Source organism: Haliotis asinina, chromosome 6 (assembly GCF_037392515.1).
Source record: "Haliotis asinina isolate JCU_RB_2024 chromosome 6, JCU_Hal_asi_v2, whole genome shotgun sequence".
In the NCBI taxonomy this organism is placed as follows: domain Eukaryota; kingdom Metazoa; phylum Mollusca; class Gastropoda; order Lepetellida; family Haliotidae; genus Haliotis; species Haliotis asinina.
In genome coordinates, this window is record NC_090285.1 from 19219135 (window position 1) to 19237163 (window position 18029).

At 40.6% G+C, this 18029-nt stretch overlaps 1 protein-coding gene across 1 annotated transcript; it reads right to left on the bottom strand.

Annotated features, from left to right (window-relative positions):
* Positions 1–420: 420 nt before the first annotated feature.
* On the bottom strand, positions 421–17017 carry LOC137287668 (CWF19-like protein 2). Its single transcript, XM_067820057.1, has 18 exons — positions 16911–17017; positions 14803–14913; positions 13121–13228; positions 12527–12622; positions 10942–11064; positions 10350–10562; positions 9385–10165; positions 8002–8174; positions 7428–7637; positions 7167–7241; positions 6545–6610; positions 5021–5135; positions 4430–4518; positions 3937–4053; positions 3447–3602; positions 2295–2375; positions 1464–1565; positions 421–656 (listed from the first exon to the last, which is right to left on the bottom strand). The coding sequence occupies exons 1-18, from the start codon at positions 16995–16997 to the stop codon at positions 507–509; spliced, it is 2853 nt and encodes a 950-aa protein (XP_067676158.1). The 5' UTR covers positions 16998–17017; the 3' UTR covers positions 421–506.
* Positions 17018–18029: the final 1012 nt, after the last annotated feature.

Consider the following 18029-nt stretch of genomic DNA (forward strand, 5'->3'; position numbering starts at 1 on the left):
CAAACGAGAATCTAATGGACTTTATCTGCAAATTCCCTGATGTTGATCAAGCCATGAGACATCATGCATCATATAATGTACCCTACACTGACACAGCATGACCTTGCAATGAAGTGTAAAAAGTCCAGCTGCCTTTTGAACAATCGCTTCATAAACCATTGTGTTGATTCCAGACAGGAAAGTCCTATGTTTGCTTCAAGCGAAGACAAAATGAGGATTGGATGATTACTGTGTGTGAGCAGGTTCAATGTTGTTCATGAATCCAACCACTGGATTTACAATGTTGTTTCTTGAACATGACTGAGTGGAACAGGAATACATTTCTTTCTCCCAGTGATCATTACCACTGTCAGTATGCAGATCTGTGTTTCCTTGTGTATCGAAATCTGATTATCTGAAGGACTCAACAAACAAGACATGTAAGAGTGTAATCCACTTCATGATACCTTTATTCAAGAATGTACAAAAAATACAGTATTTACAATAACAATTCCTTTTTAAGTGATTCAGTCTTTTGTTTGCAGATCCTGTGTCCAGTCAAACGGTTTCCACCATGCAGCAAATTCCAGGACCTTTTTGCGCTGGACATCGAAGCTCTCCTTGTGGGGCTTCCTCCATAGCCCAGGTTCAGCATCTACCATGCCGCCCACAATCTCCTGCAGAGTGGAAGTAGATAAAGTTGAGGAGAAGTAAAGATGATATGGGAACATCTACTACAAAAAAGATGTCAAGGGCAACATGGCCCTTTCATATTACTGTAGTTAATCAGTCATGACACGAGACACCCCTATCCTTTCATATTAATATAATCATAGCATAACACACAAACTCTTGCAACATGACAAAGTCTGTTGGTTCTTATTCTTATTTTGAGTAGTAGAGAATGAGAACAAAACAATGAAATCCCCTATTTTATATTTAACTCTTCAGCAAAATGTGGTATAACTATGAAACATTTAACAGTGTTTCCACTCCAGCTGTGTGAGGAAAGCTATCCTCTGTGTGTGTGTGTGTGTGAGATTGTGAGAGAGAGAGAGAGAGGAAGAGATAGAGGGAGGGAAAGAGAGATGCTTGAGAAAGAAAGACACACCCCAACTCTGGATCTGCCTGTGCACTCTGGGACACCTGTGCTATCTATTAACACTGGTAACATGTCATTTAGCATCCATCACTAGTTTGGATCGATCTTGAGACCTTATCATTTGTGAACAATACCAATTTCTTATCTATTCAAAGTTATATAATAAACATATGATAAGGTAAGACCATCTCTAAAAGTAATTATAGGTCACGGGTATTTGTCATTTTAGACAGATGACGTAACACAAAGGGTGCCGCTACACTATGCATTTGTTCTGTTATTATTGTATATTGCATAATAGGCTTACAAGTGCTGTAGCGCTATGAACACATTGTGAATAGGGTCCTCAGGCAATTTGAGGATCATCATTATGAGAACTTACTCGACCAAAGTAGGAGGGAAAGGTCTGTTCATCTTCAATGACGTGTGCGAACCCTCCCTGCAGCCCGAAGTCTACGCTGAAGTAGGGGAAACCCTTGGGGATCTGGAAACATTGTCATTGACATCAACACCATGTCTCTTGTGGCTTGTATAAAGAGTTGGAAATTAAGTATGGAAGTTTGTTGTTGGCTTAATGCCATCTTGACAATGTTCCAACTATGTTATGACAATGTGACCAGACAATCCAGTGGCTGACATCAGGAGCATCAATCTATGCATCTGAGATATAATGACATGGATATTTATCAACCAAAATCAATAAGCCTGACCACCCAATTACATAAACTGCCTATTATGATAATCATGGGCTGTTGGTGAGCATGTCACCTGGATTATCATAGGTATACACATGCTTGTCTGAAGATGTTAAGTAAACACTTGTTTATCTCAATCCATGAAACACTCTTATTGTTTTATGCCACACAACACTATTACAGCTTTAACAATGTTCTGTGACAAGTGTGTGGCAGAGCTTCATTATAAGCTACATGTATATGCACGTCATTATGACAAACAATTAACCAACTGTCCAGTTTATTTGCCAGATCTTTTTGTCTTGAGGACAAACAAAACATACATGATACTTACCCTAATGAGTGTCAACTTACATTGTGCTGACATTTCTATATGTTGATGCCACAGAACTGTTTCTGGACTAACTTTTATTGCTGGGCAGATCCACACTTACTGTTGAATGATTTTCACATAAAAACAAGAGCTGAACAACAGTATGTCTTTATGTTCGACCATGAAGCTATTGCTAGTAACTGACCGAGTGTCTGATGTCCTTGCAGCTGAGATCTACCAGTTTCTTGTTGTTTGACCACTCAGGGCCAGCTTCCTGTATCGCTTTCTGTGGATAAACATAATAAAACAGTTAAACTGGTTGTTAATCTTGTGTGCCTGGACATGTGTTGTACGTAAACAGTGATCCATCAATCTTCAGGTAGTCAAAACTGGCCACTGGTCTAGGGAGGCATGGTAAGAATGGTGAACAAATTACAGGGATTGGGGGTGGGTTGGTCCTGTCAGGTTAGAGTACCTCCCCTTGAAGTGTATCTTCTCCCGCAGTGGGACAAACTCCATGTTCAGGAGGTGGACGAGGAGTATTGGGGAGGGGGTGGTGATGGTGGAGGTGGAGATGGACATGGTGGTGTCATAGGGCCTCACTTTCATGTATATGGGTAGCAGGTTCTGTCTCCCTCTCCACTGGGATGGGTCTTGGTTATCATACTGGGTGTCTCCCCTTGAAGTATATGGTCACCAGCCTTATCCTCTCCTCCATCCATGCTCAGGGGACATGGAGGGATGGGGTGTCTTAGAACCTCACTTTCAGGTACATGGACACCATGTCCTATCTCCCTGTCCACCATCCATGCTCAGGGGACTGGGTGGAGAGGGGTGTCTTGTTAGGGGTCTAACCTTGAAGTAAATGGACACCAGTCCTCTAATCCCCTCCACAGGGACACCATCCATGCTCAGGGGACTGGGTGGGGCAGGGTTATCAGGTTTGGGGGTCTCCACTTGAAGTATATGAACACCACTCCTCTAATCCCCTCCACAGGGACACCATCCATGCTCAGGGGACTGGGTGGAGAGGGTTGTCTTGTTAGGGGTCTCCACTTGAAGTAAATGGACACCAGTCCTCTAATCCCCTCCACAGGGACACCATCCATGCTCAGGGGACTGGGTGGGGCAGGGTTATCAGGTTAGGGGGTCTCCACTTGAAGTATATGGACACCAGTCCTCTAATCCCCTCCATAGGGACACCATCCATGCTCAGGGGACTGGGTGGGGCAGGGTTATCAGGTTAGGGGGTCTCCACTTGAAGTAAATGGACACCAGTCCTCTAATCCCCTCCACAGGGACACCATCCATGCTCAGGGGACTGGGTGGAGTTGGGGGTCTTGTTAGGGGGTCTCACCTTGAAGTAAATGGGTGCCAGGTCCCCTGTCTCCTTCTCCATTGGGATACACTCCATGCTCATGTGTGGGAGGTACTTCAGATGCATGCTGGTCTCCATAAACACAACATCCTGGTCTTGGGATTCAAACATGCGCACCAGGCACTTCCTGAATGTCTGCAACATAATAACATCAAGGGATCACTGATGTATCACTACCTTCAGAACATCCTTCTCTCACAACAGTATAAAGAAAAATGTTTCAGATCATTGACTGACAATCAGTTTCAAAACCTTTGATGAAACTTATTTCAGGATTGAAACTTTACCAATTGAAGTTAATTTTGAGTACTGTAAATCTGATTAAAGACCTGGGTACCTTTGTGCAAAACAACCTTAGCACTTGGACTACCATAGGTCTACTTTATGGTGTAGGAGTTACAGTAAACTTAGCGCCGAGACCGCTTTGTACAACGGCACCCTTGTCTGTAACTACGGCGTCTGCACCCACCTGGACTTCCTGCCACACATCCTCATCCACGGTAGTTCCGGCTGTGACATGCTGCATTGGTACAATCAGACAGTGACCCGGGGTCAGGGATCTGTGGTTGGGGAGGCACAGATACACCTGAGGTACAAAAACAGGATAAGCTTACTCAGATTGTATTAGGACCACCGTTGCTTGCTGACCCTAGTCTTATTCAACATTGTTTACATTTCTCTAGTACCTCAACCACAAATACGTGAAACTCTTTCTCTCACTCTCCCCTTTCCCCCGTCCCCCTTCCCTCTATCTCTCTCTCTCACACACACAGACACAGAGACACTCACGACCAGTGTAAAAACAAATTTTGACAGTAATCATGGTAATATTCAATTTTGTGAATAACAGAACTGTCAGTTTTTATTGCCAACCATCATGATCAACAATGCAGAACTTATTCACCACTTTTAGAAAGTCAACATAACATTACAAACACTCCCCTAACCCATCTCTGTCTTACCTTAAGGCCAATGGCTATTATGAGATGTTTCGGCACCTTGTCAAAGCAGAATCTACATTTCTCCATTGCTGTGGCCATCTTCCTATGTTCTAAACCCAAAACAACACAAATGGTGATGCAATAACGGGTAGTCTATCTAAGTAACACAAATACATCAGTACCATTATTCAAGTCCACAATTCCAGACTTTCAAAGGAGGCTTACATGAACTTGTCAGCATATCCAAAGTTATCACTGCAACAGTTTCACATCAGGAAGATTGACTTGACAATAGACATTCAAAATACCCTTCACTGTAATCTCTATTTGTTGTTCAATGCTGCACGAGGAAGTATACTACCTACATAATGTCAGTCTGTAAACATACTAAGTCTTCACTGAACACACACACACACAAAAACAAAACAACAAAGGAATGATCAATGCCATGTGTCTGGGTTACATTGAGAAGTGCTTAACAGATCCTCATAGGAACATTGACCTGAAAGTTGTTGTATATTTGACAAAACTTCACTCAGTGAATATCATGATCCATGCATAATTAACATGAAAATGTTCATCTGAAGAATGGAATGTTTGTTAAAATCTCACCCATGATTGACCTGGCTCGATCTTTCTCCTCATTTTGAGCCTCAGACTGTTTACGTGCAGCTTTACTTATAAACACATCATCCACCTGGAAGTCCTCATCGGTCTTCTCAACAGCCTGGTGGAGAATTATTATTAGTAGTAATTATTAATATTATTAGTATTAGGCAGTGAGAGAGCAACTTGGTGTGGGCAAGGCCGTTTCTGATTTACCAATGATGTGAAAAACAGCTTGTACTAGAGGCGTGCTGTAAAATATGAATCAACGATGCAGAAGGACCAATAGCCTTCTGGGCCCAGATAAAGCTATCGTAGCGCTACAACTCTCGTATTGCCTATACTTAAACATAGTTATGACAGTCGTATGTTAGCTTTGTGAAACAGGGCCCTTTGCAATAACTCTGCATAGTATGACTTAATCAGTAGATGTCATTGCGACATCAGTGCAGCTTATTTATGGTGTGTGTAGGATTAATATCTTATCTCAACATTATTCCATTTTTGTCACAACATGTTGGCCAAATGTGGGAGGAAATTCCAAAGCATGTGTAAGGGAGGCAACTCTGTCCAAAGTGATGCAGGTTGTGAACATTTACTACTTTGATGAAACTAAGAAACTGGATTTGATACAAACTCAAACTATGAATCATGATCAAGCATGACATGTCTAAGGGAGGTAACTCTGTCCAAAGTGATGCAGGTTGTGAACATTTACTACTTTGATGAAACTAAGAAACTGGATTTGATACAAACTCAAACTATGAATCATGATCAAGCATGACATGTCTAAGGGAGGTAACTCTGTCCAAAGTGATGCAGGTTGTGAACATTTACTACTTTGATGAAACTAAGAAACTGGATTTGATACAAACTCAAACTATGAATCATGATCAAGCATGACATGTCTAAGGGAGGTAACTCTTTGCTTCTTACAATGCCACAAACAGCTGCACCACCCTGGCCTCAGTCTGACAAACAACAGAATTGACCAGATAGACTGCAGGATGAAAGCAATAACCAATTTTCAATCAATATTTTAGTAAATGAAACAGTGGCAATAATCTTTTCATCCTTCATAACCATTGTAACGACATTATTCCTGTTCTTGCAACAAGTATATGGTGTTAGGGTCCAATGGTACCCTGGACCAGGATCCATAGGACAAGACTTCAGAGTGATACAAATGAGTGAGTGACTTTAATTTTATTGCACTTGAGCAATACTCCCGCAATATCATGGCAGCACCACCAAAAATGGGGGGGGATTGAACCTGGGTCTCCAATGCGACATGCAAACCACTTGGCTACCCCATCATGTGATGCAGGTAAACCTCAAGGAAAGGGATTCAATAATGGATGCAAGATAGGTAGGTGTTTATTTATTCCTGCCTCCAGTACATCAACTGTCGTTCATGAATGTGAATGGCTTTATGCTGATGAAGTCTCCTCGTCACATAATCATACAACAACTTAATAAGATAAGAATCTGAAAGAGGCAGTACTGCATATACAGAAGTGTGAATCTCACCCTTCCAGCCAGTCTGGCAAACATGGCGTTCTGATCCTCTGCTGTTCCCATCTTCTCCCTCTCCACCTGCCACAGAATACAATCATGCATCAAACTGTCACCTAATTACACAGAGTATCTCACAGTTAAAGGAATCTGCCTGCCTCATGATTGGGAAAATGTTGTACCAAAGACAATGTACATTTATATCATGATCTAAACAAAAAATAACACAAATGAAATCTAAAGAGTAATCAGGGAGTTGTACAATGAGATCTGGGCACCAGGATGAGCTCCAATACCATAACACAGACTTGTGACTGGCATAGCGCTAAGGTTGCTTTATACAACAGCACCCATGTTTAAAGACAAGGCTAAGAGGAATCATGAACAGCTAGGGTACAAAGTTAACAAGATGGTCGTCTTTCACTCTTCGAACAAATAAGTCAAAATAATACCACAGTAGTAAGGTAACGACCACTAGCTTTGATCATTTATGGACACACTGAGGGATAGTAGAATATTTTACTTTGTTGTTGTGTCCATATGTGCTGTCACCACTTGGGTTAGTTTGAGGCTATTTTACATTGACCATTTATTCCAGTAACCAATAGAATTTGATGAACAAATCTTGGCTACATACCAGAGATTTCAAGCTGTGCTGGTCATCATCGTCAAAGTACCTCTCTCGCTCGCCTCCGCCTCCATGGGTCTGAACCTGGAACACAAACAAAAGGAGATGTATTTAATCTATTTGTCAGATTACAAGACAAATCATGTGTTTGTTTTACTTCCATAATCCTGAGTGAGTGCAAGGCTGGAAAGAACAGTTTCCATCTTTGAGATGACGCTGCCAGCTGACCGTATGGAATGTTAAACAACAAAAGTACTCAAAGGGTCTTACATTTTTCTTCCTCCGCCTCTTTCCTCCTTTCTCTCGGTCATGTTTAGCATCAGGCAGAGGCTGAACTAGTCCACCACGGGTTGTTCGGGTCAGCACAACCTCCTCAGGTTCACCTTGTCCCTGCTTCTCACGTTTGGCTACCAGCTGAGGATTCTCCTCAATGACTTTACGAGCAGCTTCTAGCTTAGCTTTCAATTCTTCAGCCAGGGCCTAAGAAAACAGAACAGAGACTGAGAACTACTCATAAAGTACTTCCAAGTTTATAAGATTAATGTATGATAAAAATCTTAATTACAGTCAAACACTGTTGTGATGAATTTGGATGAATCAATCTCATGGTCATGTAGTAAAGGCTTGAACTCTTTGTGTCCTTCATTCAGTAACCAGTTGTGGGTGTACAGACCTTATGTCCCTTCAAGAACTGATGTCGATACCTTTAACTTCGACACAATGGTGTTTTACTGTATTGACATTTTGAGTTTTGAGAAGGAACCAGGTAAGTTGATTTTGATGAGAAACTTGCCACCTGAACCACAGATTGTTAGGTTTATTAAACACACTTAAACAGCCTTACATTATTTCCCATTATTTCAGCTTTAAGAATTTTGGCTCCAAGGGCATTTAACTCTTGTGGTGACAGGATCTCGATAGCAGGAGTTGTCTCCTCCTCCTCACTAGATGACGCAGGGTCTGCCTCAGACTCTGAACTACTGCTGCTGCTGCTGTTGTCAGTACTTGAAGAAGAGTCTGCAGTGAAAACAAAAGTCAATAGAGACAAGTGAAAAGAGATGTTGAGTTGATTTTGACCTTGACCTAAAAGTGTTCAAGTATTCACATCATGTCAGCTTCATGCAGAACGAACACCAGAAGAGAGGCAGGTTTTCACAACTTCGTGAAACCAACAAACCTGGTTGTTATACTGACAAACCAAAACTGATTTTCAAGGGGACCCAGGTTTCATAACTGTATTCACAAGTTTCTGATGTACCAAAGGAAAGCAGTTCTGCTCCTTCATGAGTGAGTTGGGTTTTATGCTGCTTTTAGCAATATTTCCACAATATCACTAGGGAACACCAGAAATGGGCTTCTCACATTGTACCCATGTGGGGAATCAGAACAATGTATTTTCAGTGTGACGAGGAAACTCTTTAACTACTAGGCTACCTCATGAACATAAAAGACATAACATGGTTGGAAGATGGTGAAAAGAGGGAAAAAAAGAGACAGAAATATTGCTAGTTACAAAACCTCTTTCAGTGTGTTGGTGTCATTCTAAATGTTACACAGGAGCTATATGCCAGTGCATGTGATGAAACTGTTAGCATTTATAATGCTAATATATGTTATATTTATAAAGTCAAACCTGGGAAGATTCATTTTAGTAGTGGACTTCAGAACCCCATGGTTAACTGGGTGGTCAGACTCTCTGACTTGGATGTCACATCTCATTGTATCCCAATTGCATGGCTCGTTGCTCATGACATTGGTCACAGGATATTTTAGCCAGTCTCCATCATTTACAGACAGCTGCCATACTGGTACAAGATCCCTAACCCCCAAGCTTTAGATCAGGGCCCACTTGCACACAGTGATGTTAGTGGTACCACGATTGTAACTCCCATCCACCAACATAGGCTTAAAATATTCGTAGCGCTAAGATAGCTTTGTGTAAGTGGGTCCTACTGGCGAAATTGGCGACAGTCAATTGTCACAGCATGAGACATCAGCCATTATTCTGTGAATATCTGGAAATTTGCTGAATGTGGAGACAATCAACATGCACTCCCATTAGTCATGATCTACTTTGGCAGGATAAAGTGTTCAGACTGATATGTCAAGAAAAATTAGCCACTGACGTTAAAAATGGCTAAAAATACAATTTTGAACAACATGTATGTTTATTACAAAAGTGAAGCATGGTAAAAAATAAGATAATAAACAGCATTATGACACTCACATGACCGAGACCTCTTCCTGGAACGTCTATAATCTCGAGATTCCCTATGTGACCTTGACCTTGTCTCTTCTTCCTTTGATGAATGAGAGTCATCAGGCTTTTCATAGCCTTTCTTCTTCCATCTTGGGGCATCATTACTTGATCTGTGATCTGATCTTGAAGACTGGTGGCTGTTAGATTCACGTGAATATCTTTGTGAGTTGTCATCTGCAGGTCGAACAAATTGACGTCTGTGCCGTGTTTCCTCATCCTTATCTTCTGAAGGCTGCATAAATTTCTTTGAGTCCCCTTTACATTGTGAATCACCTCTGTCATCTGGCCTCATGAAAGTTCTAGACCTTGAACTATCATTACTGGACCTAGAGTCATCAGGTCTCATGAATGACCTTGACACAGAGACATCAGACCGTGACTCATTGGGTTTCATGAAAGTTCTCCTTGACCCAGAGTCATCAGACCGCCTGTCTCTTGTTGAATCACCGGGTTTCATAAAATTTCTAACATCTTTGCTGCGATCAGTTTGAGAAAATCTACCATGTTTTGAACTTGGTGACCTTGACCTACAACTCTGTCTCTCAGGAGATCTAGAACTGCTTCTTTTCCTATCCCTATTTGGTGACCTTGACCTACTACGGCGAGGAGATCGAGATGACCTGTGACTACTTCTTGTAGGTGACCTTGATCTTTCTTTCTTCCATCTGGGAGGTGAAAGTTCTCTTTTAGCATGCCTTCTCTCATTTTTCTCTGCATCAGCAAGCATCTTCTCAAATTTCTTCAAAGACTAAAATAAACAGGAATGTCAAGTTTTAAAATGTTCTCAAAGCATTGTGGAAAAAAGCTCTACTAACATATCACCTTGTTCATCAGCTGGATCATGATTCCCTCTTTAGTCATGAATAATCAACTTCAGCTACATGTGTACCTTAAGATATATTACTATTCTCCCTCACAAGAGTAGGGCTTACCCCCCATCTTTCTGCTGCCAACTCCTCCAGACTTCGACCTTCCTCAGCTGCCTGCTGCTTGCATCTCTCAAACGATTTTCGTAACCATGACAACCCTCCATCTCCTACCCCTGAATGGCAGCTTTTTGTCTTTGACTTGGATGGGTTTTCCTCTGGTAATCCACTTCCTCCATTTTGCCAGTAAGGGTTTAACTCTATCTTCATCCGTGCTGCCTATCAACATGATCAAGTTTACTCAAAGTTAATATAATATTTGTTGACAATGACCATAAGAGTCAGTCTAGATTTTTGAAGCCCTCTTAGCGCTAAGACAGTCATAAGTTAATGTTATTGTGTGGCACTTACGACTATCTTACCACTAAGAGAGCTTAAAAAATCTAGACCCAGGCATTATAATGCTTATTTGTTCTCATTGTCTAATTGTCATGAACTGATTTGGGGGCTTGGCAATTTGGTCAAACTGTTTGTCTCATGCTAAAGGGATGATGGATTTCAGGACTTTGTAGGGATGTGGTATTTAGTCCATCTTGTCATCATTAGGTAGGTTTGATACGTGTCATTTACACTATGGACAGATAAACAAATCAAACACCTCTTTCTCTTTGGATATTTCTGCATTCTTCTCCTCTTTTATTCTCATCTGTCTTTCTCTGATCTCCTTCCTGGATGTCGACGGAATGTCAAACAACCCCGCCTCTTCCATCCAGCTGTCTCTCTGAAAACATCCACACAAATAGAGATTAGCAGAACTGAGAAAGAGCACTCCAATATCAGTTGGCAAGTAACATAACTATGCCCACAAACCTGGCAGAATCTGTTTGGAAACCACCACCTCGGAGCAGCACTCAACTTGGAGATCTGGCACTCCTTTCAAAAAGCAACCTTCACTAAGGTTAACCTTAACTCCAATTCTCCAGTTAAGGTTAACCTTAGTTAAGGATGCTTTGTGAAAGGAGCCCCAGATTTTAGCAGAATTGTTTGATTTTACTTTGTGATTTCATTTTTCATCCCAGCCTTATAATCCTTGTTATTTATATATTGTCTAATGCCACACTCTGACATATTCCAGTGATATGACAGCTTGATGTTCATATTAGAGTTGGGGCCAGACAATCCAGTGACTGACATTATGAGCATTGATCAATTAACCTTGTAACCAGGATCCGCCAGTGTAATCAGGTCCCATTTTCTTGATACAAACTGAAGCATTTACTCAACTGATTTTGAGAATTTGAAACAGATGAATTGTTAACTCATCTGCAGTTCTAAAACAAAACAGCCCAAAAAACTTAAGGAATCTATCAACAAAACTCAAATTGTCTACAAAGTTTGAATTTCATATCAATTTAATTTCATTCTTGAAAATGCACTTTCCTGTGTTTTTATCAAATGTGAGTAAACGCACACTTAAGTTTCCCTTGATATATCAGGGGCAGATTGATCAAAGTCTTATTATACTTAAGACTGTTACATGACACCTCCAGGGCAAACTTCAGATGATTCAATATCACAGCTACATTACTGCAGTAGAAGAAACGAAATATACAAAGACATAAAAAGATTTTTAATTGAATTTTTGAAAAAATTATTCATGTTTTCCACTGAGAAGACAATAACTTCTCAGTTTGGTAGTGAGAATCTGAGTTTCCTTATTGTGGCAACTTCTTCATGTCACCTGAGATTCCATGGAACGCACCACATGCACTACTTGTTTGTTGGGTTTGTTGGCCCGTCAGCAATATGGCAGCCAGATGACAGCAGTTTGTAAGTGATGGCATCTGGACTAGACAATCCAATAATCAGTGGCATTAACATTGATCTGCCAAACTGGGACACGAAGACACGTGTCAACCAAGCCAGTGAGCTAGACCTCCCGATCTTGTTAATTGCCCCTTATGGCAAGCATGAGATACTGAAGATCACTTCTAACCCAGATCTTCACTGGTTCCACATGTACTGAAGATCATATTTTAATATACAGCAAAGTAACGTTAAAGCAAATGAGAAGTAATTGAATTTTGCTAATGAAAATGACAATGAGTAAAGGAATATTTGGCAGTAAAACTTTCAGGAATTTAATGTTCCTGTGAGTGACTTGTCCAGGACTTATGGATTACCTGATTCCTTCGCTCTGTAATATATTGCTATGCTTCTACCACTAGATTTCATCTCATTACCTGAAGAGTGGGCCCCATCACTGGACGGACAGGTTCCTTGGGGGCGACTGACACATCAATGGACTTCTCAACCCACTGGTCATCGGAATCAGAATCCTGGTTCATAAAACACATCTCACTTAGTGATGTTCCTGTGACTGGTTATCCTGTATCAATGCGACGGGTGATAATATGAACCCACCAAATATAAATCAGGACAGCCCATACATTTTTTGTAATAAATTAGGCAACTGATGTTTTTTTTTCGTATTTTAATCAACACCATAACTTACACAGGATACACAGTAGTATATGTAGGCAAACACTGCAAAAGAATTCAGGTACCCATATTTGTCAACGTTTTTGATTCACCTTGTCAATTTCACCACAACAGCATTTGAATGTATATTACATGAGTGAACAGCTGCTTTACCATATATGCTTGTGTTAAACAAACAAACAAACAAACAAACAAACAAACAAATACAAGACATGGGTACATTCAAGCAATACTATTTTCAGAATGCAATGTTTAATGAACAGTGGTTGTCCGCTATGTGGGGTGTGTGGACTAAGAAGGTTTTGTTGTACATAAATACTGGAGACTGAACCTACAGAATCTGAGTCACTGTCTGAGGAAACATGCTTTTTCTTCTTTTTCTTCTTTTCCTTCTTTAATTTCTTTTTCTCCTTCTTCTGTTTCTTTTTTGCCTTTTCTGCTGTCTGAAAGTGCAATAGAAATAGCGTCAACTTCAAATTAAAGTCTATTACCTCAGTTAACCTGGAGGTGAGTTGAAATAGGGTTAAAAGTCACATGCAAGGTTATTTCAGGTTTAAAGCAAGATGCACACAGTGGTCTCAGGCAATATTGGCCCCTGTAAACACCGGCACTCTGTCTACATCAGTACAAAATTTCAGTCCCTGCAGAAATGCACTTAATTATCATTTAGAAACATCTGTAAACATCAGTTTCTGTCTATTCAGGATATTGGCATTGTTGTTCAGTCCCATCAAAGATATTGTTATGTAAACAAATCAGTAAAAACTGGCACATGAAAGACAGCGCACCCCTTTGATACAAATAGGTCCAAATGATGTAACAAGAACAATTCGCGGTTACGCCTGAAATTATTCAGAAACGGGAAGTTTAAATCAGTATCTTTTTAATTTGTAATGGTATGTGTCACTTACATACAATGATAAATAGTGGGCAGTTTGACTATAAAAACGAGCAGGAGCATGTTGTTGATTCGAAGGTATTTAAGGTAAAATCGTATGATGAAACAACAAAATTCCTCAAATTATTCAGAAACGGGACAATATACCTTGTTTCTATTTGAATGAATAAACATGAATGTACATTCAGACACTGCCTTGTTCCTTATTCAAACATGTTGTTAATGCTAAAGTGACAGTACGATAGTGAGGTTCCGATGTGAGCCAGCATCATAAGAAAACTGCCTATACCGAGATTCTGTAAAAACTGTTGTTTGGTCCCGAGTGATGCCAGTATTGACAGAGTACACTGCACTTGTGTTTGCTGCATTTCAAAACTGCTTGTAATAATAAGGCCATGTAGTCCTGGATTTCACGCAGCACAGACAGGCGCTAAGCATATACAGCATGATGGACATTATTACCCTGGACAGCACAAGCTTACCCACCGGGTACCCATTTTCAGCTGGGTGAACAGAGGCAATTTTGAACAAATTCAAGTCTGTAGTATATTTAAAAAGACTATGATTGATAGGTATCTTCACTGGATATTTGTGAACCCTACTACTGCCAGATATGAAAGCAATATGGCTGCCACACAATGCATGAGAAATACTGAGACTTGTGCAATGTAAATGGTCATGGAGGTGCTCATTTGTCTGAACACAAAAAAAATCATTTCACTCTTCTTGGACGTTGGATGTGTCTTAATTCATTGGTTATAACTACAACACTGGAAACCAGATAAGTGGTATATACACCTGTAAAACACTGCATGATAGTCAGTGATCGAAATAGCTGCCTTCCCGCCTGCCCAGGACATTTTTTTATAATACAAACTTCCAGATTCTCAAAACCAACTGCCCGATGTCTGGGGTAAAATTTAGACAAGTATATGAAGACGTTTTGTTGGCAGGTAAGTTTTAGTCAAGGCTGGCAAGTTTTACATCTAACCAGCCCCGAGGTCTGGATGAAATTTCTCAGAGTGTCATACCCTATGACAGAAAAGTAAATTTCCATAAAGCTTACTGTGCACCTATGAATAGTGGGTTTCACAATAAAGGGATGAGGAATATTGTCACCTTGCTATCAGACTGTATCCTGTCTGTGATAGATGGAAGCATCCATCGGTCCTCGCCTCGGGCTGCAGCTTCCTGTCGTCGCCTCTCCTCTTTGTCATACTTGCTCTTAGCCTGCAAACACAGCAATATGTGTACAGGATTTTAAATCCAACTATTTCAATTTTCTAATTAGCTTCATGTCTAATGAGTGGGTTACCTAATATGATAACAAAGAGGGAGGGGGGGGGGGGGGGGTAGAAGAAAGAAGAAGTCACTAGTTTATATAAATCTTAGCTTAACTTTTGAATGATGGGCTGTCAGGTTGAAATACATTACATATATTAGATATACAGTCAGGCCGCGTTAATCCGAACACGTCCGTTTTTCATCAAAAACGTTCGGATAGTGAAACGTACGGACTACTGAAACGAACTTTTATGAACACAACTACAGTAGGGTTACTTCCCTTTGACATGGCAATACAAAAACATACGAACGTATACAAGTTGGCTGAATGTGCGATGTGGTGTTTGGGGGCAAGAAATCAACTTTCACGTTGGTCAGTTTGACATTGGCATACTTGTGACTAGCAGCATTGTTACGAAGTGAGATCACGTGTCAACCACGTGATTGCATCTGTCTGTCAAACGATCATACCAATCACAAAACATATCCGATGTCCGAAATTGTGCTCTTGCTGATAGACTGTCCGAATTCTTGACCAAAATGTTTACACATAAGATCAAAGTTGGCTTTTGGGTTTTCTCTTTTTTCTTTGTGCGGCAGTAATTTCACATCTTTTACGCCTAGGGGCGGAACTTTTCCATTATGACTGACAAGCGTCAGGTGATCTCATTTTGACACGATCAGTGTTTTATACAGGAAGTAAGCATGACAGGTATCACTCCAACTAACCAAAAGTGAGACCAACTAATTGATCAAAATCACAAACTAACGACATCTTCAACTCGCAAGTGTCACTTAACAATTACCACTGAATGGGGCTCATGGTGTGAAGGGATTATCCCAACCTTTTTGATGTACCGCCGGATTAATGAAGCAAAACTATGTGTAATTAGCTAATCTGTTACCGCTGATTAACGTTCGGATACGGAGAGTGAAGCACCGGATTACTGAATCAACAGGTAATGAGTTTACATAGTAAACAAGATTGGTTACAGTTAGCTATCGTTCGGATATCGCGGGAATCGGATAGTCGGGGTCCGGACTAACGCGGCCTGACTGTATATACAAACAAATTTTTATTTAATAGCAATAATAGCATATTTGTAACAAGCATATATTCATGTTTCCATGCTTAAGCATGCTGACACTAGTCACAGCGTACAAAATAAGGATGAAATTAAAGGAAAAAAGCCATAGTATAGTTCAAAGGTTATCTTGAACAAGAGTGATGAGGGTACAACATAGGATTAATGTGCTTGTATTTTCCAGATTGAGTCATTGTGTGGGCATCAATTTTCTGCACTTGCTGCAGCCTGGCTATCTTGGTCAGTAAACAATTACAGTAATCAAGTTTACTCATAACAAGTGACAATACAAGAATCTTGGCAGATTCAGTTGTGAGATGAATCAACTGCAGATTCAGCAAAGTAGATACATGAACTGTCAAAATCCAGTGAGTCGACTCTACACTTGGACCTCTGTTCCTCAGGACCAAGGTGACTGCACTCTGTCTTGCTGCTCTTGAGTTTAAGTATGGATTTGGTTATCCAGGATATAATGTCATCACAGTATTGACTTGTGTCAGTTAATGCGTTGCATGACTGCTGTCAGTATGCAGGAAAACACTTGCATAACTGTGCATCATCTGCCTACTGACGATTTATGCTGTGTTGGGGAACAACAATTCCAAACTTTTTTACATATAAAGTGAAACAGACCAGCCCAAGAACCGATCCCTATGGTACCCCCTGTTTGAGATTAACTGGAGCAGAGTGGTGTCCGTCTACGAACACATTCTGACGACATGAGGTTAGGTAGAACTTGAATCAATAGAGGGCTCATTTTTATCTTTGGTTTATCATCTGTAAATCAAGTTGTTTTATCATTCATGGATCAACAGCGTGAGTTTTAACTTGGACATACTATGATCAAATTCATAGTACCTTTTCAAGAACACTATCCCTCGCTTTCTTCAAGTATTCCCTCTCTTGATCGATTGATGTTTTACTTTTGAAGTTTATTCCTGCCATTTTGCAGGGGAGGTAACTCTGACGACGAGCAACCGGTGACAAGGAAAATTACTACCTTATATAATTTAATCCACTCTTGCACATACATAAACGAACAAAAAATGAAACTGTGGCGCGTTACACGCGATGTAACACATCATGATTTAATGAAGACCACAACTGCACGACAATGATTTTGAAGTCAGTATGTTTTAAACATTTTCTACTTTGTGTCTTGCCAGATTCCTGGGTAAATATAACCATCGCAAGAGTAGTAATTTGTTTGCTTGTCTGTCCCATGTGCCCGTTTGTTTTTGAACCTCTATAAAACAAAGACTGAGTATGAGTGAGTATGGTTTTACGCAGCTTTTGGCAATATTAGCAAAATCACGGCGGGGGGCTCCCAAAATTGTACATTGTACCCATGTGTGGAATCGAACCCTGGTCTGCGGCGTGACGAGCGAACACTTTAACTACTTGACTACCCCACCACCTCAAAACGGCAGAGAAATCATAAGTTAATTGTAGAGCTTGTTCCGTTGGGGGATTTTCTTGTGCCTACAATCCTATGCATGCCCTCCTTTTGCGTTCATGTATCCCAATACATGTCTGGTCTCCTGAAGGTGCCACATACGATTTTGCGCTATTTTTCTGAAAGAGCTTTCAGTTAGGTTCTGGTGGCTGGTAGGTGCTGACGGCTTCTAGGTTGGCTCTAACTTTCCAAAGATATGTGTCCACTGATTCGTATCCAGGAAACAGGCCATCCATGTCTGAACCTGGACACAGCGGATGGCAAGGTAATTCTGAACAGTTCGAGCAGTTTGTGGCCTGTCACTGTCTGGGGCAGTATAACAAATATTGTTTTCAGGATCACTAGTAACCCGGGCTACGAAGTTCTAAAAGTTACTGTCGAGTGTCGAACTTTTTCACCGCGAACAAATGAGATTTTTACGGTACTTCTTAAAACTACATTGAGTTACCAAAGTTGTTTGAAGTGAACACTGTGAACACTATCTCGAGTAGGTCATGCTTCTTGCAAGTCGTATACGTGTA